Source organism: Pristiophorus japonicus, chromosome 12, assembly GCF_044704955.1.
Source record: "Pristiophorus japonicus isolate sPriJap1 chromosome 12, sPriJap1.hap1, whole genome shotgun sequence".
Lineage (NCBI taxonomy): Eukaryota > Metazoa > Chordata > Chondrichthyes > Pristiophoridae > Pristiophorus > Pristiophorus japonicus.
In genome coordinates this window covers 53,306,124-53,332,927 of record NC_091988.1, presented here as the reverse complement: position 1 = coordinate 53,332,927, position 26,804 = coordinate 53,306,124, and the positions used below count along the sequence as shown (strand labels likewise).

At 43.6% G+C, this 26,804-nt stretch overlaps 1 protein-coding gene across 1 annotated transcript in view; it reads left to right on the top strand.

The window, feature by feature from the left end:
• The first annotated feature begins 5,647 nt into the window (after positions 1-5,647).
• LOC139276766 (proline-rich transmembrane protein 4) overlaps positions 5,648-26,804 on the top strand; it is a 51,161-nt gene continuing 30,004 nt past the window's right edge. Inside the window, exons 1-2 of the mRNA XM_070894774.1 lie at positions 5,648-6,662; positions 14,469-14,558. Of these exons, the coding sequence (XP_070750875.1) occupies positions 5,648-6,662; positions 14,469-14,558 (1,105 nt within the window). The remainder of the gene's footprint in view (positions 6,663-14,468; positions 14,559-26,804) is intronic.

Genomic DNA, 26,804 nt, shown 5'->3' with positions numbered 1-26,804 from the left:
AGCCTCTGGGAGGTGTTGTGGAGACTGCAGCTTGACTCTGTCCTTCCGCAGATGATGACCAGTAATGTCTATTTCTCCTGCAGCTACAGTGAATGTTTCCCTGTGAGGGGCTAGACAGTTCACCAAGGGAGCCAGCTCACTGGAGCGTCAGATCATGGCAGGCCTGGGGAAACTCATCACAATGAGTATAAAGGGCGATGGCTAGTCCCAGGACGTCTGCATTGTGGAGCGAGTTGCAACTATACAGGAAACAGTCAGTGATAATGGGCCAGATTTTGTTATAGCAGGGCATCTATTGATGTCTGCCCCTGCCGCCTTCAACTCAAAACATTTTTGCCCACTAAGTTGCTGAAAGTGTGAGCTGATGATGTCACAGCGAGGTGGAAACAGGGCATCTGGGACCTGAGCAAACGGGGCAAACAACTGTGTATCTCCTGATCCAATCAAATTGAAGGATTGTGAAATTAATAGTGGAAGGACGGAAAAGGAAGTGTAAATTAGAGTCGGTGAATTCAATGTCAAATCAGGTACAGAAAGAGAGAAAAAAAGAGACAGGAAGACAAAGTTTTTTTTTAAAAGTAAAATTTAAAATTTGACATTTTAAAAATCTCCAACAACAATTAATAGCTGAAGGAATGAGACTCCATATTTGTAATAATTAGTTTTCAGTGCCAGAGAGGTTGATTGGCAGTAATTAACACTTATTGGCAGTTAAAACGGTACTTGTGCTTGAATTGTCAAGACTTAACCTTCTGTGATGAGTTTAGTTCATATCTACCGTGCAAATACAGCAACCTGATGGCATTCAGTGCAATTCTATGGTGAGGCAGACAATGAGATGCTGTTTACGCAAGGCTAATGGTGAAGCGGCGCAACTCAGACAGCAACTTTTGGAAATTTGCATTTAACCAGGCATCTTTTTCCCGCCTGAGGTTACTATACCATTTAAGCATGATTAACGGCGAGCGCCATTAGCCTCACCATTATTTTGACCACAAAAACTGGCCCTTGAAATATATGTGCGTACCCCTGTTTGATGTGTGACTAATCTTTTTCACAATATTTTATCCGTAAGTTTTCAAATTTTGAGCTCAACTTGATAATTCCAACATTGAGATCAAACCTTATTTCAGACCTTTCAAACATAAGTGGGACATTGAAGCTGTTCCCCTTTCCAAAAACAGATTGATTACTGGGCACTGATTTGATTCATTGCCCATAGTCGCAAGGAACACAGTTAAACCTCAAGGTATATTTCCCTCCTTTAGCTAATAATGAAAACAACTGAAGACTTTCTCAATGGCATTAACGAACAGAGAAGAAGATACCCCGAATTGTTGCCATTAAGAATGTCTGTTTGCAGGGAAAGTCTTTTGTCTAGCACGCCCAACACACTTCAGATGTCACATTGTGTATAAAACACCAACAAATCACAACAGATCAATCTTTTTTTTTAAAGTACATGAAAAGAGAAAGTTATTTCCTGCAGGTTTTCCCATTGAGGTAACTTGGGCTCTCCCCGAGGAGAATAGTTGAGCAATGTGACATCTCAAATGTGATGAATGTGCCAGACAGTGGGCTTTTATAATGCATTTCAGATTATCAGCATCCGCAATATTTTGCGGTTGTTTTAGTCGACTTTTATATATGAATGTTCATAATCAGGAAATTTCTAGGGTGTATTTTTTACCATTCATTAAGACAAATCTACAGGAATTACTCATAGGAACAGTAATTGGCCTGTAATTGACTTAATGTCGTGCTTATTTACACCACGCCCATAAGTATCACTTGCCGATGGTCTTAAAGGGACAGCCAGGTTATCATCTGAACCTCACAACCGTGCCCCAGGCCAACTGTGAGCAGTAATGGGAGATAAGCTAATTTTGTTTTATTTTTGACCCAGAAGAGGACATATTTACTCATAGCTGATTTCATCTATTTTTCTTTTATCTGAATTCAAGGGAAATAGGAAACCTAAAAGTCAGAAAGAAAAAGAAGTCCTGCATTTATTGAGCACCTTTCTTGACCTCAGGCTTCCAAAGTGCTTTACAGTAAATGAAGTACTTTTAAAGTGTAGTTACTGTTGTAATGTAGGAAATGTGGCAGTCATTTCGCTCACAGAAAGCTCCCTCAAACAGCAATGAGTTATTGACCAGATAGTTTTTTTAGTGATGATTGAGTAATAAATATTGGCCAGGTCACTGGGGTTAACTCCCCTGATCACCTTTATAGAGTACCATGAGATCTTTTACATCCACCTGAGAGAGCAGTTTTAATGTCACACTCCCTCGATACTGCACTGGAGTGTCAGATGTTGTGCTCAAATCTCTGGAGTGGGACTCAGAGGTGAGGGTGCTACCCACTGAGTCAGGGCTGATAAAAGGCCTATCTATACATTGAACAGAAGGACACACTTAACAAAAATAGATATAAAGCCTTGACTATGCTTTATATCAGTACAGTCTACTGATTTGTAAAAGTGTGACGGTATCACTCTGCCCTTTATTGATCACACCTCACTACAAGCACGGCTTAGTGTATGATATTTACTCTGGATAGATGCCAGATTAGGTGAACAATTTAACAGATTCACATTTATGATGGTGAGATGGGGGAGGGGAGCAAAGTAGATGCAACAGAATACAGCTCCTATTGTTACCCATGTAAAGGCCAGACCTTCTCAGTTAATGAATGGAGAGGGGCAGTGGTCATTGGAGGGAGCCGTCTTCATGGTCAAAGGATGGTGGGTGTGAACTTGTGGCAGGGACTGGAACACTTGTGAAATGTTGTGTATTCAACACGTATTAAAAGTCAATGAATAAAAGGAGGAGGCCTGCAGGTTTATTTCTCAACCTCTAATATTTTTGCATTCTATCTGAATGGAGAGTTAAAGGTCAATTCCTCCATTATCAACCTTTGGGTGTGCCTCATTCTGTGTCTATTCGTTCTGTGCTAGTTTTATCATAGTACATACCCAAGAGCAAGCTATGTGTCACTACCACTGATTCAGAATTTACCCATAAATTGTTCCCCTCTATACAATATATATTACACTAATAATCTGGCTGCTGTATTAGTGATTGATGTCTGTAATAAAGTAAAGGGAATATGCGGAGCTGAATGTGCAGATAATTTCCCAGAAGCAATAAACTTGTGAAAAATAATGCTGCACTTACACCTCTTGGTCTTGGCATCTGTGCAATACCAGTAAGGTAGCATTTATTGCTTATCCCCAATTGCCCTACATCTGTGGAGAGAGCAACAGAGTTAACGTTTCAGGTCAATGCCCTTAGTTCTGACAAAAAGCCATCGACCTGAAACGTTAACTCTGTTTCCCTCTCCACAGATGCTGTCTGACCCACTGAGTATTTCCAGCATTTTCTGTTTTTATTTCAGATTTCCAGCATTATTTTGCTTTTGCTCTATATCTGAATGGCTTATGAGTCAACCATGTAGTGTAGGGCTAGTCACATGTAGGCTAGACCAGATACTTGGTTGTGGGTTCAAGTCCCACTTGAGAGACTTGAGCACAAAAATCTAGGATGACATTCCAGTGCAGTACTGAAGGAGCGTTGTACTGTTGGAGGTGCCATCTTTCGGATGAGACGTTAAACCGAGGCCCCGTCTGCCCTCTCGAGTGGACCTAACCGATCCCACGGCACTACTTCGAAGAGGTGCAGAGGAGTTATCCCTGGTGTCCTGGCCAACATTTATCCTTCAATCAACATCACTAAGACAGATTATCTGGGCATTATCATATCGCTGTTTGTGGGAGCTTGCTGTGCTCAAATTGGCTGCCACGTTTCCTACATTACAACATGACAACACTTCAGAAAGTATTTGATTGACTGTATAGCACTTTGGGACATCCTGAGTTTGTGAAAGGCACTATATAAATATAAGTCTTTCTTTCATTTTAGATAGGGGTACTAGGTTCCCTGAGGGATATTAGTGATGCAGGGAGACTAATGATAAGGAAAGAATATACTCAAAGATGCCCATTTAAAAATAGGCTGCCACACTGCTACAGTTCGCCTGTTTCCGTGTGAATGTTCCTGAAAATGGAGACATTTTGTTGACTATTTGCCGTGGACTGCTCCAGAAAATGAGAGGCCTCTGGAACTCCGTTCAGTATTATATTAATTTTGGGCCTGATATACAGAAAGAAAGAAAGACTTGCATTTATATAGTGCCTTTCACAACCACCAGCCGTCTCAAAGCGCTTTACAGCCAATGAAATACTTTTGGAGTGTAGTCGCTGTTGTAATGTAGGAAATGCAACAGCCAACTTGCGCACAGCAAGCTCCCACAAACAGCAATGTGATAATGACCAGATAATCTGCTTTTTTGTTATGTTGATTGAGGGATAAATATTGACCAGGACACCGTGGATAACTCCCCAGCTCTTCTTCGAAATAGTGCCGTGGGATCTTTTACGTCCACCTGAGAGAGCAGACAGGTCCTCAGTTTAACGTCTCATCCAAAAAAACGGCACCTGTGACAATGCAGCACTCCCTCAGCACTGCACTGGAGTGTCAGCCTAGATTTATGTGCTCAAGTCCCTGAGGTGGGACTTGAACCCACAACCTTCTGACTCAGAGGCGAGGGTGCTACCCGCTGAGGTACAGCTGACACTAGTTAGCGCGTTAGTTTTTAATTAAACATTCAACTCTAAATAATCCAAAATCTTAATTGAGATGTTTTTATTTCAGGGATTAGAGAATTTCACTTCAAAGAAATGAACGTTTAAAACTTCAATGTGAGCTGGAAGATCCGGGTGGTGATGGAGCACCGAGGTGTGCTATGGGCCTGGCTCCTCATTCTAATCCACTCCAGTATTATTCAAACTGTGGCTTTATCTGCTCCTACCAAAGAATCAGCCAATGATGATTCACTATTCAATAAGAACTTAACCAACATTCACTCCATTGAAGTTGACGATAGCACAAACTCGGCCCCTCCGAGCAGCTCCTCCCGCCTCCCTCCTCAGCCTTTGCTTGAGATGTCCGTCAAGAACTCACTTCATGGCAAACGCATCGCGCCCACCCACTCGGGCATGTCCCCTTGGTACCTGAGTATGCCACCAAGAGAAGATGCCTTTGATTTTAGCGGAGATGATGAGGATATAGATAGTGAAGATGACAGCGATGTTGAAAAAACAGAACGGGACATTATTGAATCTGAACAGTTTATTTTAGGAAACGCTTCTGTTCCATTGGTCATATCTGCTGAGCTGAATGCCAGTTCTGATTATTCTTTGCTGAGGCCATTTGAAAGTACCTCAGATTATCAGACTAACCAGACGCATCAAAGCCACGTAAATTCTCCAGGTGACAAAATTGTGGATGCCAACGTGTTTCTCCAAAGGCCCACAGCAACATCTCCAAACGATCCTCCAGTTTTTGAGGTCACGAGTCGCCTCACGATTCTTACACGTACTGAAACTGTGCAGGTAACAGCTGAACCTATTGTTGCTCTTGAAAATATAGCTTCAACATCGACTTCAAATCATTTAGTTACTAAAAAACAACATTTCGCCACTAGTTCCTATGCATCACTGGGAAAGGAGGAGGCCACTGTGCATTTTGGAGGGCCACCTAATCAAGTATCGTCTCCATCAGTTACTGGATCCCCTCTCGCAAAAATGGAGCAAATTTTGGTTGAGAAGGAGCCAGGTAAGAATCACGTGACTCCTGTGCCAATGCAATCTGCTTCTCCATTGGTCACAAAATCTGCTTATTCTCCAATGACAAGAGAAAGCTGGCTAATAGCCGGCCAGCCCAGTGTCGGCGTCCCTGCAAGAGATGATCAGAGCGATGCATTGAATGTGACTGACTCTGTGGAAACCAGTAGCCAATACAATTACCAACACATTGCTAATATTATGGAACATGCTCTGAATTTGTCAACACCTTCTGCTGCTGAGCAGCTGGGCCCTGGGGTGAAGTGGCAAACTATCGATCAAGCTAACCCGAGTGTGAAGTCCCTTGGCGCTGTTGACAGTGCGGTTACGTCACAATGGCCAATGTATGATGCCAGCAAATCCTTACCCGCCCACCAATCTACGCACTCGTACTCCACTCCAGAACACGGGTATGACATCTACACCAACCCAGCAGACAACATGACCACAGTCATTAAGGTGCTGCAAGATGCACGATTCCTCACTGTTCAAGCAACTGATCTTGATGGGGGTTCCAGTGTGAGGGGTGTGCCTCCGACAGAAACAGTTACCAACTCTCCAACAGCAAGGCTCCAGCACCTGACCGTGCAAGGCGGCAGAAGGGGCGTGAACTCAACCGAGCCAATGAAAGCAGACACTTCGACTTACTTCTTGGCATTAACTGCACGGAGGCATGTGCCCTCGATAGAAGTCAACTCTGTTCTTACATCTACCGGAAGGATGAGAGAAGAGCACACACCCAGTGGCCGCTATATGGCAATGTTGAAGACCAGGCCTACGGTACTTGCTCAGCAACTTTCGGCAAAGGTTTCAAACAAAACCAGTATTCCTATGACCCAGCAACCTTTAACGCAGGATGGGGTTGGGACCAAATGGACCACTACCAATTGGAGTCTGCCACAGGTGACGGTGAGAGCCCCTTCTCCCAGTACCCATCCCACAAAAAAGTTTGAAACGCAGACATCAACTGAGAGAGGTGAGTAGTTGCCTGATTCTGTTTTTAACCATCTGCTCAGAAAGCCAACGGAAATAATGTAATTGGCTCTGTCTAAGTGGGCTTGTGGTGCACAGACACTGTGCACCTTCATTGATGCCACCTCCAGCTGGCAGTGGGGGCGAGATCTGGTCACACACAAAGATGCTGCCTCAGTACTCAGTGTAGGTGGTCGTCTGCACTGATCCGATCGTTGTTTGCCCTTGGAAGTGGAGGATATGCACATGGTAACTGAGGCATTTGTATCATAGCCTTCACAAAATCCCAGGCCCTAACTCCATAGTAAGGGGAAAGTGTACAAAAGTGAGCTAAAGCTACATTCACTAACTAATCTTGTCTTCACTGTTTGGAAGAGATTATTGTACACAGTCACAAATTGTGCCTCCTTGGTTAGAGGCAAGGTCATTGCAGCACTTGCTAAACCTGTTTTTTTTATTTTGAGATGGAGTGAGATATATATCAGTACCCTCATTAATACAATTTTTCCATTGGGGGCAGTTTGCACATACTTGTTAATCCTTCGTAGAGAAAACTATGCACGCACTAATCCTATCACCTCAGTTAGTGGGGTCCGCACACACTCACTAATCCGTCTACTAAGAGGGGTCCGCATATGCTCACTAATCCGTCTCCTCAGTTTGCGGTGTCTGCACACTGACTAATCCCGTCTCCTCAGTTAGTGGAGTCCACATACACACACTAATTGTGTCTCTTCGGTTAGAGAAATCCGCACACACTAATCCCGTCTCCTCAGTTAGCGGGATCCACACACACTCACTAATCCGTCTCCCCAGATAAAAGGGGTCCGCACTCACTAATCCCGTCTCCTCAGTTAGTGGGGTCCGCACACACTAATCCCGACTCCTCAGTTAGTGGGGTCCGCACACACTAATCCCGTCTCCTCAGTTAGCGGGGTCCGCACACACTCACTAATCCTGTCTCCTCAGTTAGTGGGGTCCGCGCACACTAATCCCATCTCCTCAGTTAGAGGGGTCTGCACAAACTCACTAATCCCGTCTCCTCATTTAGCGGGGTCCGCACACACTAATCCCATCTCCTCAGTTAGTGGGGTCCGCACACATTCACTAATCCGACTCCCCAGTTAAAGGTGTCCGCACACACTAATCTAGTCTCCTCAGTTAGTGGAGTCCGCACACACTAATCCCGTCTCCTCAGTTAGCAGGGTCCGCGCACACTAATCCCATCTCCTCAGTTAGCAGGGTCCGCACATACTGACTAATCCCGTCTCCTCGGTTATAGAAATCTGCACACACTAATTCCGTCTCCTCAGTTAGAGGGGTCCGCATACACTAATCCCATCTCCTCAGTTAGCGAGGTCCGCACACACTAATTCCGTCTCCTCAGTTAGAGGGGTCCGCACACACTAATCCCGTCTCCTCAGTTAGTGGGGTCCGCACACACTAATCCCGTCTCCTCAGTTAGTGGGGTCCGCACACACTAATCCCGTCTCCTCAGTTAGTGGGGTCCGCACACACTAATCCCGTCTCCTCAGTTAGTGGGGTCCGCACACACTAATCCCATCTCCTCAGTTAGCAGGGTCTGAACACACTCACTAATCCCGCCTCCACGAGATGCCTGTTCTCCTCAAATTCTGCCCTCTTAAGCATCCCTGATTACAACTGCTCAACCATCGGTGGCCGTGCCTTCAGTTGCTTTGGCCCTAAGCTCTGGAACTCCCTCCCGAAACCTCTACGCCTCTCTACCTCTCTCTCCTCTTTTAAGACGCTCCTTAAAACCTACCTCTTTAACCAAGCTTTTGGTCATCTGCTGTAATTTCTTCTTTATGGCTTGGTGTCAAATTTATCTGTTTTGTCTTAAAACACTCCTATGTTAAAGGCGCTATATAAATAAAAGTTGTTGTAGTTGTGGTAAAGTGCAAGAGGATAACTAAGAAAAGAGTAGGGTCTATTAGGGACCAAAATTGTAACCTGTGTGTGGAGGCGGAGGGTGTGGTTAAGGTACTTAATGAATACTTTGCGGCTGTCTTCACAAAAGAGGGGGACGACGCTGACGTTGAAGTTAAGGAGGAAGAGAGTGAAATATTGGATAGGATAAACGTAGTAAGGGAAGAAGTATTAAGGGGTTTAGCATCTTTGAAAGTAGATAAATCGCTAGAACCGGATGAAATATATCCTAGGCTATTAAAAGAAGCAAGGGAGGAAATTGCGGAGGCTCTGACCATCATTTTCCAATTCTCCCTGGCTATAGGAGTGGTGCCAAAGGATTATAGAACTGCTCATGTTGCATCATTGTTTAAAAAGGGAGGAAGGGATAAACCAAGTAATTATCGGCCAGTTACTTGAACCTCGATGGTGGGCACATGATTGGAATCAATTCTGAACATCTGGATTAACCTTCATTTATAAAGACACAGATTGATCAAGAACAGTCGGCATGGATTTGTTAAGGGAAGGTTGTGTCTGACTAACTTATTGAATTTTTTGAGGAGGTAACAGGAGGGTCGATGAGGGCAATGTATTTGATGTAGTGTATATGGATTTTAGCAAGGCTTTTGACAAGGTTCCATATGATAGACTGTTCAAAAAAGTAAAAGCCCATGGGATACAAGGGAGAGTGACAAATTGGATCCAAAATTGGCTCAGATGCAGGAAGCAAAGAGTAATGGTTGACGGGTGTTTTTGTGACTGGAAGGCTGTTTCTAGTGGGGTTCCACAGGGCTCAGTGCTCAGTCCCTTACTTTCTGTAATATATATTAATGATTTAGACTTAAATGTAGGGGGCATGATAAAGACATTTGCAGATGATACAAAAATTGGCCATGTGGTTGACAGTGAGGAGGAAAGCTTTAGACTGCAGGAAGATATTGATGAACTGGTCAGTTGGGCAGAAAAGTGGAAAATGGAATCCAACCCAGAGAAGTGTGAGGTAATGCATTTCGGGAGGTGCAACAAGGCAAGGGAATACACAATAAATGGGAGGATATTGAGAAATGTAGAGAAACAGAGGTACCTTGGAGTGCATGTCCACAGATCCTTAAAGGTAGCAGGACAGGCCGATAGGGTAGTTAAAAAAGCATACAGAATGCTTTCCCTTATTAGCTGAACCATGGAATATAAGAGCAGGGAAGTTATGCTAGAACTGTATACAGCACTAGTTGGGCCACATCTAGAGTACTGTATACAGTTCTGGTCACCACATTACAGGAAGGATGTGATTGCATTAGAGAGGATACAGAGGAGATTTACGAGGATGTTAGAATCATAGAAATTTACAGCACAGAAGGAGACCATTTCGGCCCATCGTGTCCATGCTGGCCAACAATACGCTATCCAGCCTAATCCCACTTAACAGCTCTAGGTATTTGGCTCTGCAGGTTACAGCACTTCAAGTGCACATCCAAGTACTTTTTAAATGTGGTGAGGGTTTCTGCCTCTACCACCCTTTCAGGCAGTGAGTTCCAGATCCCCACAACCCTCTAGGTGGAGAAATTCCCCCTCAAATCCCCTCTAAACCTTCTACCAATTACTTTAAATTTATGCCCCCTGGTTGTTGACCCCTCTGCTAAGAGAAATGGGCCCTTTCTATCCACTATTTCTAGGCCCCTCATAATTTTATACACCTCAATGAGGTCTCCCCTCAGCTTCCTCTGTTCCAAGGAAAACAAACCCAGCCTATCCAATCTGTCCTCATTGCTAAGATTCTCCATTCCCCGCAACATCCTCGTAAATCTCCTCTGTGCCCTCTCCAGTGCAATCACGTCCTTCCTGCAATGCGGTGACCAGAACTGCACACAGTTCTCTAGCTGTGGCCTAACTAATGTTTTATATAGTTCAAGCATAACCCCCTTGCTCTTGTATTCTGTGCCTCGGCTAATAAAGGCAAGCATTCCGTATGCCTTCTTAACCACCTTATCTACCTGGCCTGCTACCTTCAGGGATCCATGGACATGCACTACAAGGTCCTTTTGTTCCTCTACACTTCTCAGTGTCCTACGATTAAATGTGTATTTCCTTTCCTTGTTAGCCCTTCCCAAATGCATTACCTTACACTTCTCCGGATTGAATTCCATTTGCCACTGTTCTGCCCACCTGACCAGATGATTGATATCTTCCTGCAATGCACAGCTTTTTTCTTCATTATCAACCACACAGCCAATTTTAGTATCATCTGCAAACTTCTTAATCATACCCCCTATATTCAAGTCTAGATCATTGATGTTTACCACAAAAAGTAAGGGACCTAGTACTGAGCCCTGCAGAACCCCAATGGAAACAGCCTTCCAGTCACAAATACACCCATCAACCATTACCCTCTGCTTCCTGCCTTTGAGCCAATTTTGGATGTTGCCAGGACTGGAATATTTTAGTTATGAGGAAAGATTAGATAGGCTGGGGGTGTTTTCTTTGGAACGGCGGAGGCTTAGGAGAGATTTAATTGAGGTGTATAAAATTATGAGGGGCCTAGATAAAGTGAATAGGAAGGACCTATTTCCCTCAGCAGAGGGGTCAATAACCAGAGGGCATAGATTTAAAATAGTTGGTAGAAGGCTTAGAGGGGAGATGAGGGAAAGAAATTCACCCAGATGGTGGTGGTCTGGAACTCACTGCTTGAAAGCATGGTAGAAGCAGAAAGTGTGGTTTGGGTGGAGATAAGAAATAATAAGGGTAGGAAGTCACTGGTGGGAGTAGTCCATAGGCCCCCTAACAGTAGCTGCACTGTAGGACTGAGTATAAATCAAGAAATAATAGAGGCTTGTAAGAAAGTTACGGCAATAATCATGGGCAATTTTAATCTTCATCTTGATTGGACAAATCAAATTGTCAAAGGTAGCCTTGAGGAAGAGTTCATAGCGTGTATGCGGGATGGTTTCTTGGAACAATATATCGTAGAACCAACCAGGGAGCAGATATTTTAGATCTGGTAATGTGTAATGAGTCTGGATTAATTAATGGTCTCGTAGTGAAGGATCCTCTTGGGAAGAGTGATCATACCATGGTAGAATTTCAAATTCAGTTTGAGGGTGAGAAAGCTAGTTCTCAAACTAGTGTCCTGAACTTAAATAAAGGTAATTACAAAGGTATGAAGGCAGAGCTGGTTAAAGTGGATTGGGAAAATATATTAAAGGGTAAGACTGTGGAAAAGCAATATCAAACATTTAAGGAGATATTTCATAACTCACAGCAAAGATATATTCCAGTGAGAAAGAAAGACTCTAAGAGAAGGATGAACCATCCGTGGCTAACTAAGGAAGTAAAGGATGGTATCAACTTGAAAACAAATTGAAAATAAAGGCATACAATGTTTCAAAGAACAGTGGAAGGCCAGATGATTGGGAAATTTTTAGAAACCAACAAAGGATGACCAAAAAAAAATGATAAAGAGTGAGAAGATAGCTTATGAGAGTAAACTAGCAAGAAATATAATAACAGACAGTAAGAACTTCTACTGGTATATAAAAAGGAATTGAGTAACTAAAATAAACGTTGGTCCCTTAGAGGTTGAGACTGGGGAATTAATAATGGGAAACAGGGAAATGGCGGAGATTTTGAACAAATATTTTGTTTTCACAGTCGAAGACACTAAAAGTATCCCAATAATTGATAATCAACGGGCTGTTGTGGGGGGGGGGGGTGGGAAGCGGTGTCTTAAAACAATCACTATCACTAGAGATAAAGTACTAGGCAAACTAATGGGACTAAAGGTGGACAAGTCCCCTGGACCTGATGGCCTGCATCCTAGGGTCTTAAAAGAGGTGACTGCAGAGATAGTGGATGCATTGATTGTAATCTAACAAAATTCCCTGGATTCTGGAGAGGTCCCAGCAGACTGGAAAACCACAAATGTAATGCCCTTATTTAAGAAAGGAGGGAGACAGAAAGCAGGAGACGATAGACCAGTTAGCCTAACATCTGTCATTGGGAAAATGCTGGAGTTCATTATTAAGGAAAAAGTAGCAGGACATTTAGAAAATCATAATGCAGTCAAGCAGAGTCAGCATGGTTTTATGAAAGGGAAATCATGTTTGACAAACTTGCTGGAGTTCTTTGAGGATGTAACGAGCAGGGTAGATAAAGTGGATCCAGTAGATGCCGTGTATTTGGATTTCCAGAAAGCATTCGATAAGGTGCCACATAAAACATTACTGCACAAGATAAGAGCTCTCAGGGTTGGGGGTAATATATTAACATGGATAGAGGATTGGCTAACTAACAGAAAGCAGAGAGTCGGGATAAATGGGTCATTTTCAGGTTGGCAAACTGTAACTAGTGGGGTGCCACAGGGATCAGTGCTGGGGCCTCAACTATTTACAATCTATATTAATGTCTTGGATGAAGGGACCGAGTGTAATGTAACCAAATTTGCTGATGATACAAAGATAGGTGGGAAAGCAAGTTGTGAGGAGGACGCAAAAAATCTACAAAGGGAAATAGATGGCTAATGAGTGGGCAAACATTTGGCAGATGGATTATAATGTGGGAAAATGTGAGATTGTCTACTTTTGTAGGAAAAATTAAAAAGCTAATTATTATTTCAATTGGGAGAGATTATAAAATACGGTGGTACAGAGCAATCTGGGGGTCCTTATACATGAAACACAAAAAGTTAGCATGCAGGTATAGCAAGTAATTAGGAAGGCAAATGGAATATTGGCCTTTATTGCAAGGGAATGGAGTATAAGAGCAGGGAAGTCCTGCTACAACTGTGCAGGGTATTGGTAAGACCACGCCTGGAGTATTCTGTACAGTTTTGGTCTCCTTATTTAAGGAAGGATATATTTGCACTGCAGGCAGTTCAGAGAAGGTTCATTAGGTTGATTCCTGAGATGAAGGTGTTGTCATATGAAGAAAGGTTGAGCAGGTTGGGCCTATAATCATTGGAGTTTAGAAGATTTAGGGGTGATTTTATTGAAATGTATAAGATTCTGAGCAGGCTTGACAGGATAGATGCAGAGAGGATGTTTTCCCTCGTGGGGAATCTAAAACTAGGGGGCATAGTTTCAGAATAAGGTGTCGCCCATTTAAAATGGAAGTGAGGAAGAATTTCTTCTCTCAGAGGGTCGTAAATCTTTGGAATTCTCTAACCCAAAGAGCTGTGCAGGCTGGGTCATTGAATATATTTAAGGTGGAGATAGACAGATTTTTGACAGATCAGGGAGTCAAGGGTTATGGGGAGCGAGCAGGGAAGTGAAGTTGAGGCCAGGATCAGATCAGCCATGATCTTACTGAACAGCGGAGCAGGCTCGAGGGGCCAAATGGCTTGCTCCTGCTCCTATTTCTTATGTTCTTATGTAAACCCTCACCACATTTACAAAAGTACTTGGATGTGCACTTAAAGAGCCGTGACCTACAGGGCTACGGACCTATTGCTGGAAGGTGGGATTTAGACTGGGTAGCTCTTTTTCAACCGGCATGGACTTGATGGGCCGAATGGCCTCCTTCTGTGTCATAATTTTTCTATGACTCAATGATTCTATGAATCCAGTCTCCTCGGTTGGGTGATGGAGGATCTACGCACACTCACTGAACCTCCTTTGCTTAGCAGCGGGTATCCATGCACAGATACTAATCGTATCGCTGGTCTTCATGCTTCAGAGTGCATTAAAGATTGTAACAATCCTGAGCTCAGGGAACGGATTGCTTTAGAAATATATTATAGAATGAAATGTAAATGGCCACACATTAAATAAAAACCAGATGAGCCATGTGCGCTGCTCCTCCATTTCTGATTAGTTTTATTTAGTCTCAACTATAATGTGGGTGTTTTACTCAGGTCTTATTAAACCAGATGTTACACATCCCTTTAAAGGTACTGTGGCAGCGAGGACAACTCCACGAGCTACTGGGACACCTGGAATCCATCACAATGTCATGACAACAACGATGGGCAGCCAATCAGGTGAGAGGTTGTTTCTTAATTGGTGCAGCAGTATCTATAGAAACACAACTTCACGATCTGTCTCGTTGGCAAGGCTGCTGGTTGCATTTGGAATAGGATGAAGGAGTTTCCTGTCTCTGTGAAGCTTTATTTCATACTTACAGACCTCCCAACTCGCCCTTCTATCAGGAGTGGTGCCCTCATTTAAAAAAAAATATACAATTATCTTATTACTTACTTCACTGGTATATTTTGTTTCAAACAGATTAAAGAAGGGTTTGTGACAGCCCAAAGGTTTTTATTTCGGGAGGGCGGGGGACTTGAAGCCGCCCTGGCCCCAAGCCAATTGGTCTGCACTTTGCACTTTCAACTCTTCTGCTATTGCCTTCATAACACTTTGCTGTGGTTGGCAGGCCTGTATTTAGAAGTGAATCCTGACGAGATAACTCCTGGAGCAGCTCTGACCTACCCTTACTCTCTTTTTTTTTTGCTTTGCAGTCTTTAAAGCTTCAATAAGCTGTGTTGGCACAACATGAGAATGCGATAAGTTGGGCCGGTCTAACTGATGTCGTGGAGGGGAGGGGGCAGCCAGGGCGAGGGAGCGGGAGTCTTTTGCAGTCTTTTTGCCCAGTGCTTAAAAGCTGTAAACATTCTGGGATTCAAGCCATTTGGGTCTCTTTTACTCTAATTAAATTGTATATCATTTGATTGAGTTATTAAGCGAGTGAGAGAGAGAGAAGATGCAATGCGATAAGACTAATGAGGTCAGTGTGTGACCAACTTGTTCTCCTCAGGCGCATGAATGAACTTTGCATTTATTGAAAAGAATACATTTTTGTGATTGATCTTTGTCGGTTAAATTAGCTCTCAGACAGATTATTTCCCTCCTTGTTATTTGGTTCTGTTGACACTGAAAATCAAAGGTGCGCCAGCCTTTTGTCGTGTTCCCTTCAGAATGAGGGTGTTCTGAACGTGACGTGACTGGGAGGACGGGGGTTTAGTTCAGAGCTGAGTGAAAGTGGTATTTAAGTTTGGGGGGATTGTATTTTAGGTTTGGGGGGAACACGGGTTAGAGCCTGGGTACATGAGAGGAAAACGGCTTCCTGTTTTCATTGTCTACACTTGTGTTGTAAACAACAAGAAGCACTGACTTGTAGCAAAATACAGCAGCTTGTTACCACAGACTACACCACTAACATGCATTCCAGTTTTGTGGACTGTGTGCTTCTGACTAACGGTATTCTATAGAAGGTCCAGGTCATTTAAAGCACATTGAACTGGCACTGTGTACGGTCAGATTTTATAATTCCACAGAAGGTGAGTTCCTGATCTTACTTTCTCACAGGGAGGGGGAAATCAGAAGATCTCTTAACTTCTGTTGGCGTGTCTATTGAAAGAAAGAAAGACTTGCATTTATATAGCACCTTTCACAACCTCAGGATGTCCCAAAGCACTTTATAGCCAGTGAAGAATATTTGAAATGTAGTGTTGTAATGTAGGAAATGTGCCAACCAATTTGCGCACAGCAAGCTCCCACAAACAGCAATGTGATATGGACCAGATAATCTGTTTTTATTATGTTGATTAAGGGACAAATATTGGCCAGGACATCGGGGATAACTGCCCTGCTCTTCTTCAAAATAGAGCCATGAGATCTTTTACGTCCACCTGAAAAACCGAGGCCCCGTCTGCTCTAACGTCTCATCCTAAAGACGGCACCTCCGACAGTGCAGCACTCCCTCAGTACTCCACGAGTGTCAGCCTAGATTTTTGTGCTGAAGTTTTTGGAGTGGAACTTGAACCCACAATCATCTGACTCAGAGGCGAGTGTGCTACCCACTGAGCCACAGCTGACACATTGATACCACTGTGTTCGGCAATGAGTTGGAGGAGGGGCAGGCCTTACAGCAGGACTTACAGCAAGCAGTCTATTTTACAGCAAACAAAGTCTATTTAAAAAGAATCTCCCGATTATAGCACAGTGATTTCTGCAGTAAGTCACTGCAAGGTGCAGTGAGTGGAGGATAGTTACATAGAAAATAAGTGCGTAAAATCAATCGCAGTCACTTACAACAGTGCAGTCCCCGGGCGTGATTGACGCGGGGAATTACACAATCAATTGCATTCTGGCCAGGAATAGTGTTGTGATGAAATGCAGTCAATTTCTGCTGCTCTAGTGCATGTCACTGCAGAACATTACAAAAGAGCAGGACTAGTGTGTAATGGAGAGAGTTGAGGAGGAGGGGTGATAAATATGTGCCTTGCCAGGAATAAATAAAAATAAAAGCTTGTGCCTTTGTTTTAGTTGTTTTGTGATGCGGACTCTAGAACAAGAATACATAGGGTGCAGAATCACTCCGAGTTCTGATACAAGAGATGAGAAGACCTTCCACTTACCTGCTTATGGGAAAATGTGGGAGTCTGAAAGTTCCCGGTGTCCTGGCCAACACTTATCACTCTACCAACATCATTGAAAAAACAGATCATCGGGTCATTTATTTCATTGCTGTCTGTGGGATCTTGCAATGCACAAGTTGACTGCTGCATTTCGCTACATTACAACAGTGGCTACATATCAAAAGAACTTCATTGGCTGTAAAATGGTTTATGACATCCTGAGGTTGTGAAAGGCGCCATAGAAATGCAGGTTCTTTCTCCTTCCTCTGCATGTCTTTTCATGGTGAGTCAGGCAGGACCTCGCTTGCCTTTGCTGAAACTGGTTTCTGTCGGCCTGAAACTTTGTAAAAAAATAATGGTTGATCATGTCTTCTGGACCACCCGTTACAAGGTGCCCTGGATTCCCAGGAGTCTGGCTTGACCCTGCCTAATGAGACTTGACTGCTGGTGAGCAAGCCCAGGATGCCCATTGTGATATATTCACAGAGCACAGCTCACACAGCTTCCTAACATGGCAGGCAGCTCTCTCAGAAGCCTCTGGAAATCTGCCTGGTTCTGTTTATTATTAACCCTGCATTTGCAGTACACAAATACGTCTACATCCACAGTGTGGAGCTACAAACATTACAAGCTTACAGACATTACACTTCTCCCTCCTTAATGAAGAAGCCATCATAACAAACATCATACATAACTTTCATGTTTATACATAACACAGGATATAAACTTAATTTTTTTTCCTTTTTTACAAATTTAACTTTACCACTTGTTTTCTGTTTCGGAGAGGAGACCTTCGCTCTCGAACAGAACCTTCCAAACATGGTGTCGATTTCACACTCATTCGAGGCTCATCCTCAGGAATGTTTTCCTCCACGGAATTTCCTTGATTTTCATTTGAACTCACTCTAACTTCAGGCTCTTTGTTTTCCTGACTCAGACTCAGACTTTCATTCGGATTCTCTCCTGGATTTGTTTCCAGTACATTGGATTTAGGATTTGCTACTGGTGTATCTTTGTCTGTTACCTGGTTTGGCCATCCATTTGCAATATACTCATACATCTTTGACATCACTGGGTCACGTTTGGTTGCTCTACCAATCTCTTCAGCTGTGACTGACAGTTCATCAATGTATGAAAAATAATACACTTCTTCCCTATCGGGTGTAACTTATGATGGGGAAGGCAATCTAGACATTGCATCAGCATTACTGTGATCAGCTGATCGTCTGTATTCAATATCACATGTATATGCTGACAAAATCAAAGCCCATCTCTGCATTCGGGCTGCAGCTAATGTTGGAACTGGGGACTTTGGATGGAGGATGGCTGTTAGGGGCTTATGGTCCGTAACGATGGTAAACTTACGACCTTACAAGTATTTGTAAAACTTCTTGACCCCAAAAATTAATGCCAAAGCTTCCCTTTCAATTTGCGCATAATTACTCTCACTGGCACTGAGACTGCGTGAAGCAAAAGCAATTGGTCTCTCCTCCCCACTAAATACATGAGAGATTACTGTCCCAACCCCGTACAGAGAGGCATCACATGCTAGCTTAATCTCCTCAAATATGTCATAGTGAACTAACATGGTGCTCTCTACCAATTTGCTTTTACACTCCTTGAATGCTGTATCGCATTCTTTTGACCACTTCCAATGGATCTGTTTTTTCAAAAGTTCATTCAGTGGTTGTAATACTGTAGCCAAATTTGGTAGGAACTTCCCATAATAGTTCAAAAGACCCAAGAATGAACGAAGTTCAGTGACATTCCTGGGAGTGGGTGCATTTCTAATTGCATCCAATTTTTCCATGGTTGGATGTAAACCATCTTTGTCTACTCTGTACCCTAAGTACTCCACCGAGTTTTTAAATAACTCACACTTATGAGCAGACACTCGTACTCTGTGCTTCTCTAGCCGTTTAAGGACTTCATTCAATATGTTATTATGAATTTGCCTATTTATTGCTGAAATTAGTATGTCATCCAAATAACATACTAACCCTTCAATACCTTGCAAAATCTGGTTCATCACCCCTTGGAATATGGCAGGGGCAGAAGACACTCCAAACGGTAACCTATTAAATTAATATAGGCCTAGATGAGTATTTATAGTCAAACATGACTTGGACTCCTCATCTAGTTCAAGCTGTAAGTAGGCATTCGTAAGATCAAGTTTTGAGAAGATCTGACCACCTGTCAGTGTTGTGAACAAATCTTCTATAGTCGGCAATGTATTGGGGACATTACCCTCTAGAACCTGGTTTACGGTTACTTTATAATCACCACAAAATCTTATCGGACTTAGTTACAACAACAATGGGTGTAGCCCAATTACATCGATCTATCTTACAAATAATGTTCTCAGTCTCTCGTCTTTTGAGTTCTTCCTCAACTTTCCTTGAGTGCATATGGTACGGAACGTGGCTTGTAGTAAACCGATCTAGCGTCCTTCTGTACCCTGACACTCGCCATGAAGTCTTGGATCGGACTGTCCGTTTCGCAGAACACCTTCAGATACTTCTTGATAACCTCAACCGTTGATGAAAATCTCGCTTCCACACAGAAAATCTCACTCCAATCCAGCTTCAGTGAGCTCAACCAATTTCTTCCTAGTAAGGCAGACTTGTCTCCTTTCACTACTATTAGAGGCAAGTTTTGAAATTGATCTTTATATTTCACCGGTACGGTGATACGGCCTATTACAGGAATTTTCTCCCGAGTAACCATGCAGCTCGATCTTGGATTTCTCCAGTTGGAAATCACGCAATTTGCCACAGTATAGTGACTCCGGTACTACACTCACGGATGCACCCGTGTCAATTTCCCATTGGTATCTTGAATCCCGCAACATCTATGTGGATTTTAATGCTTTCCGAATCACTGTCCATTAACCTCGTGCTCCTGATGACGTGTAACTCTAACATCTCCTCGACCTGTTGTTGTTCTTCCATGTTATGTAGTCTCTTGGGATTTCTACTCATAGCTTTGAACGCTGGACTCATAGCTTTAAAAGCTGGTTTACCCTTCAGTTGGCATGCCTTTGCAAGATCCCCAGTCTTTCTTCAGAAGAAACACTCTGCCTTCACGTATGGACAATTTTGAGCAATGTGTTGTCCCAGGCACCTATAGCACGACTTCGACGCTCTGTTTGAATTTCCAGTTTCTGAGACTTTAGACCCCCACCGTCTTTTACTTTGAACCTGCAGATGATTTACCTCGGTTGACTGACGACTGTAATCATTATTTAATTCTCGGGAATATTGTTCGGCCATGCCCATCGACCTCGCTGTCTGACAAGCAATCTCAAAAGTCAAGTCATCCGTCGTCAATAACTTCCTTCTGATCGCATCATTTTTCACCCCACAAACAAAACGATCCCGTAATGCTCGGTTTTGAAAGTTTCCAAAATTACAGTGCATCGATTGCTTTTTTAATGCTACGATGCAATCACTGATACTTACATCAGCCTTTTGATTCCGAATCCCGAAACGATAACTTTTAGAAATTTCTTACGGGTTTGGGGTTATAGTGCTGCTCCAGCTTCGATAAAATCTCTTTAAGCGTTGTGTCCTTTGGCTCGTCAGGCACAAGCAGATTTACAAGAATGTCATATAATGCCAGACCTGCCTCCGATAAGAAGATCGCTCTCTTATGTTTCAACACAGCCCGGTTCTGGACTGCATTGTCTGGAACTTCGATTATGTTATTTGCAGTGAAATACATTTCTAGCCGATCCACATATGCTTTAAAACATTCCCGGTCATGTCTATATTCCCCCAAATATCCGATTACACCTGCCATTTTAATCTCTAGCTGTTCACACCATGTGCTGTATTTTACCTTGGATTTTTGTCGCTTTTTTCAAAGACCAAAACTTCCAAAGTCTTATGTCGGCTGGCCGAATCCTTCACCAACAAAACTTCAGCTTTAAATCATCCAAAAAATCCCATCTTCTGTCGCCAAATGTGATATATTCACAGAGCACAGCACACACAGCTTCCTAACATGGCAGGAAGCTCTCTTGGAAGTCTCCGGAAATCTGCCTAGTTCTGTTTATTATTAACCCTGCACTTGCAGTACACAATACATCCACATCCACAGTGTGGCGCTACAAACATTACAAGCTTACAGACATTACACCCATCAATGGTCGAGCTAGATGAGCTTCCCTGTATAGACGGTTTCAAAGAGCTGGTGGGGTTCAGGTTTCCTGAAACAAAGGCGAGGCTGTGATACCTGACACTGACTGGCCCGAGCTAATAAGCGTCAAGGATCTCAGACATTTTCCATACATTTTCTTTTTAGAAAAATGTCTTAATTGTAATCTCTTCAGCTTGTAAAGGAAATGGTGGAAGTGAATGTGACAGTCAGGCCTGGCGTTGTTTTACGAATCTCTCCAACACTTTGGAAGTGTTTCAGACAAGTGTTGCATTTCACTTCTTTCAGACAGACTTGGCAATTTTTCCATTTTCAGGAAATGGCTAAAGTGTCTTTCTCCACACCTGTCTCCTGGCGAGATAGTGGCAGCAAAAGTCTGACAGTCTGCAGGGAGTTGCTGCAAACCCTTTCCAAACAAGCAATTTAAAAACTTGTGTTTTTGAGTCATATTAATGATTATAACCTAACCTCGTTTTAAATTTCCAATTTCAACATTTTTTTTTCCCTCCTTAAAAGCCTAAAGGAGCTTGCGCAAAGATGAGCTCTCACACATTTCTTTGATGCAAATGGATATATGTTCTCACACGATTCCGCGATTATTATGGCAAAATGGATAATCTGCTTAAAAAGGAAACATTTGCAGATCTATGGGAAAAGAGCAGGTGAGTTGGAATAATTGGATAACTCTTCCAAAGAGCTGGCACAGGCACGATGGGCCGAATGGCCTCTTTCTGTGCTGTATGATTCTATGGGGGTAATTTTGACCACCCCCCCCCCCCACTCCCAAAGAAGGGGTGGGTTTAGGGCGGGTGAAAAGTTAAAATGTCAAACCCGTCGCCAACCCACCCACCTGGTTTTATTGGAGGTAGGTTGTGGGGCGGGCAACCAATCCACTCTCAGAAGGTGGGTTGGTTAGTAAAAGCTTTCAAGGAGGCTTTTCGCCTCCATTTTAACATGCTTTTTATTTTTTACTCATTTTAGCCGGGTTTCCCGGGCCTTGGGAAACCCGGCAGGTAAAAGGTGATGATAAGGGTCGGATCCATAAGGTAAGTTCAGTTACAGCACTGCTTGTGGGCCAGCAGGAGTGTTTCTTCCAGGCTGAACAAGGTTACCTGCTTCCCTCCCCGCGATTGACCGACCCCCACCTCCGTGACTTCTGCGATTTTCCCCAGCGATCTCCTGCTCCCCCCCCCCCCACCTCTGTGTTCTCCCACTACCTCCATGTCCTCCCCCCGCCCTGCCCCGACCGTGATTTCTCGCCATGCAAGAGCTCCCCTCTACGCGATCTCTCCCTCCCCTCATTACCTGCTCTTCAGCAGGCAGACAGCTTGTCAATCAGGCTTGCTGTCGGGCAGGAAATCTGGTGAAAGAATTTTAAAGATATCCTTTAGTTAATTCCCCATCCAGAACTGTACCCCTCCCCCCACCCCCCCCCCCACCCCCGGCTTCCTTCTCGCCTCCGCGTAAATCATAGAATTATAGACATTTACGGACCATTTGGCCCATCGTGTCCGTGCCAACCGATAAAGAGCTATCCCACCTAATCCCACATTCCAGCTCTTGGTCCGTAGCCCTGTAGGTTACAGCACTTCAAGTGCATATCCAAATACTTTTTAAATGTGATAAGGGTTTCTGCCTCTACAACCCTTTCAGGCTGTGAGTTCCAGATCCCCTCTGGGTGCTAAAATGTGCTCCTCAACTCCTCTCTAAACCTTCCACCAATTACTTTAAATCTATGCCCCCTGGTTATTGGCCTCTCTGCAAAGGGAAATAGGTCCTTCCTATCCACTCATAATTTTATATGCCTCAATTAAGTCTCCCCTCAGCCTCCTCGGTTCCAAAGAAAACAACCCCAGCCTATCCAATCTTTCCTCATAGCTAAAATTCTCCAGTCCTGGCAATATCCTCGTAAATCTCCCCTGTCCCCTCTCTCGGGGCCATGATTCTATGATCACTTTATTATTGCATCTGTACTGTAGTAGTTTTTCACAAGCTTAAATTAGGGTTGAAAATTCCTGTCTGCTTTCTTTTTAACAAAAACATAGTGATCAATTAAAAAGAACAAAAGTTCTCAGGATGTGGGCCACAATTCTTGTCCATCCCTAGTGCCCTGAGAAGGATGTGATATCAAACAGTTGAATGGCTGGCTAGTTCACTTCAGAGGGCATATAATATGGGACAGGGCATCGTGACAAACCAGACTAGGCAGCAGATCTTCCCCTCCACCTACACGCTCCCCCTGCCCCCCCATGACAGTTGGTCAATCAGTTGGATTTTTCTAACAATCCAGCAGCTTTCATGGTCAATTTTTTCCTAATTCTAACCCACAAATTACCAGGTTTATGGTGAGGTTTGAACACACAGCCTCACGGATATTGGTCCAGTACCAAGACTACTACACTATTGTACCCAGTGCTATGCTAGTACTTCCGGCTCCTGACATGACGATCTAGTACTGCCAGCAGCAAACCAAAGAATACTTCCAGGATTTGCTAAGGCTGGTGGCCAGGATGCTCTCCCCCACTGGGGTTTCCCTTGTGTCATGTCTGGGTCTGTTGTAGATTAATTGATAGAGATTGATTGCAATGATTAGTCAACAACTCCATTATCATTGTATCACGTGACTACCAGGCAGGCGAACTAAATGGATCTTGGTCTATCAGTTCCTATGATCCCACATGTAAGAATTTCACTCATTGATGCATTGACCAATTCAGGAACAAATTCATTCTTGACCTTCTACTTTTTTTTCTTATTTATTCATGGAATGTGGGCATCACTGACAAGGCCAGCATTTATTGCCCATCCCTAATTGCCCTTGAGAAGCCGGTGGTGGGCCACCATCTTGAACTGCTGCAGTTTTTTCCCTGATATTACTGAGTGGCTTGCTACTCCATTTTAGAGGGTAGTTAAGAGCCAACCACATTGCTGTGGGCCTGGAGTCACAGATAGGCCAGACCGGGTAAGGGCGGCAGATTTCCTTCCCTAAAGGACATTAGTGAACCAGATGGGTATTTACAGCAATCCAGTAAAGTTTAAATGAAACTTTTACGACACTCCTGAAAGTTTAAATGAAACATTGAATACACATACTGTTAGATAACAATAAATGCCATAACTTCACCAGAACATGCAACTTTATTCCTGAGCGTAGCTTAAAATGCTGCTTGTTAAAATTGCAGGTATTTTTCTCTGACGGAACGCTGAAGAGCACGTGAGGCCCGAGAGTATAGAGGTGTGTGGTTGCCAGTCTGGGGGTCAAGCACTTCTATTCATGCAATCCCGGGAAAAGTTTAAAAAATTTTTTTGAGGTGAATGTTGAAAGCTTACAGTGCAAAACATCAGCAATGTTGAAAGGATGAAAGACTAGGATTTATATAGCGTCTTTCATGGCCTCAGGACATCCCAAAGCACTTTACAGCCAATGAAGTACTGTCACTATCGTAATGTAGGAAATGTGGCAGCCAATTTGCGCAATGTGATAATAAGAAGATCAGCTATTTTTTAGTGATGTTGATTGAGGGATAAATATTGGCCAGGACATCAGGGATAACTCCCCTGCTTTCTTCAAAATAGTGTATGGGATCTTTTCCATCCACCTGAGCGAGCAGTCGAGGCCTCGGTTTAACACGTCATCCGAAAGACAGCATCTCCGACAGTGCAGCACTCCACTGGAGTGTCAACCTAGATTTTTGTGCTCAAATCTCTGGTGTGGGACTTGAACTCACAATTTGCTGGCCCAGAGGTGAGAGTGCCACTCACTGAGCCACAGCTGATGCTGAGGAGAAAGCACATGAAGTAGTGGTTATGTGACACAAAGCCTGGGTTTCAAATGCCAGTACTCTGTACATTGTAGGAGGATAGGAAAACTGAGGAAGATCCAGGACTTTTTTGAGATTCTGGGAAAGGATGAGTTAGTGCAGGAAAGTAATCTTGCCCTTTCGATCTTTGAATGAAATCCTGGACCAGAATGATTCATTTCATCCGAAAGAGATCTGGACAATATAAGAAAGTAAAAATAGGTTGTAACAGATCCTGAGTTTGGGTATTTCACGTAACTTGCTATTTTGCTAGTGAGTGCATGTGGGTGTAGGCTGACAGAAATTAATATGATGAAATATCACCAAAACCCCTTGAATAAAATTGGTCAACAGTTTACAAGGTGTGCTTGAACTTGTGATAAGCTGCACTTTTCTTTTACGCTCTGGTTGGTGATCAGAATACTAATCAGTAACTGAGGAAGCTATGGGGAACTGGATGGGTAAAAGTGTTCAGATTGCATGGAGGGCAAACATGGCCTGTTTCCATGTTGTAACTTCTATGCTATTCCATCCGTCTTTCAGATGAGACGTTAAACCGAGGTCCCATCTGCTTTCTCAGGTGAATGTAAAAGATCCCATTCCACTATTTTGAAGAAGAGCAGGGGAGTTATTCCCGGTGTCCTGGCCAATATTTATCACTCAATCAGCATCACTAAAACAGATTATCTGATCTTTATCACATTGCTGTTTGTGGGAGCTTGCTTGTGTTCCAATTATCTGCTGCATTTCCTACATTACAACAGTGACTACCCAAGTACTTTGTTGGCTGTAAAACACTTTGAGATGTCCGGTGGTTGTGAAAGGCGCTATATAAATCCAAGTCTTTCTTTTTGTTTCTATGCTCTGTTCCTTCAGGCACCTATTGCTACATTCACTTTTTTAAGTTGGGAGTGTGTGATGATCCAATTTCACCGTCGTTGTAACGATTTGTATTCAACCAGCATTGTAACCCATGTATAAACTGACCTAAGTTGTACACCATGAGAACACTGACCACTAGGTGGGAGACACTCCTAACCTGGACCTTTAGGTATAAAAGGGGAAGCGCCACCCACCTTCATCACTTGAGTGCTAAGGAATAAAGGACAGGTCACAGACTGACCTTCTCTCAAGCATGGGCCTCGTGTGCATTTATACTGTATAGTAAGGACGTATCAATGGCGACAAGAAACTGGGATTTAAACCACGCGAGCATGGCCACTAGCAGAACAGACGAGAGGTACTGTGTTAAGGAATGGTTGGGACAGAGATTCAACATTGTTAAAGCAGCACACAGTTCTCCAGGCAGACAAGGGCAGTCAGGCATGCCCCAACATGTAGTCGAACCCAGAGGGGGAGTTCGACAGAGACAATGGCAAGCTGAATAGCGATTCACGCCATTGCAAGGGACAATGCGGCCAGTAATGGGGCCATCAACACCTGTTAATGGTGCACTCAAGGACAATAACAGGGGCAGTCAGGGACGATCGACTGGCAAGGGACCTTTTGTTTCAAACAGCAGCTCATGCTGGAGGCGTGGAGGCACACACTCAGCCGGAGTTTGCAGAGATGAGCAAAATACCTGCAGAAATTGCAGAAATGGACACTGGGGGAAATCGCTAGAAGCTGAAGTTCAGCGAGTTCATGTGGATCATGTATACAGTTCATACACCAGGACGCCACCGATAATGATGAAAGTGCTCCTCAATGGCATCCCAGTATCAATGGAGTTAGACACGGGTGCCAGCCAGTCCCTGATGGGTATCAAACAGTTCGAAAAGTTGTGGGCATCCAAGGCCAGGAGGCCAAAATTATCGCCGATTGACGCACAGCTACGGACTTACACAAAGCAGATCATTCCGGTGCTAGGCAGCGCCACGGTAGTCGTGACCCACAAAGATTCGGAGAACAG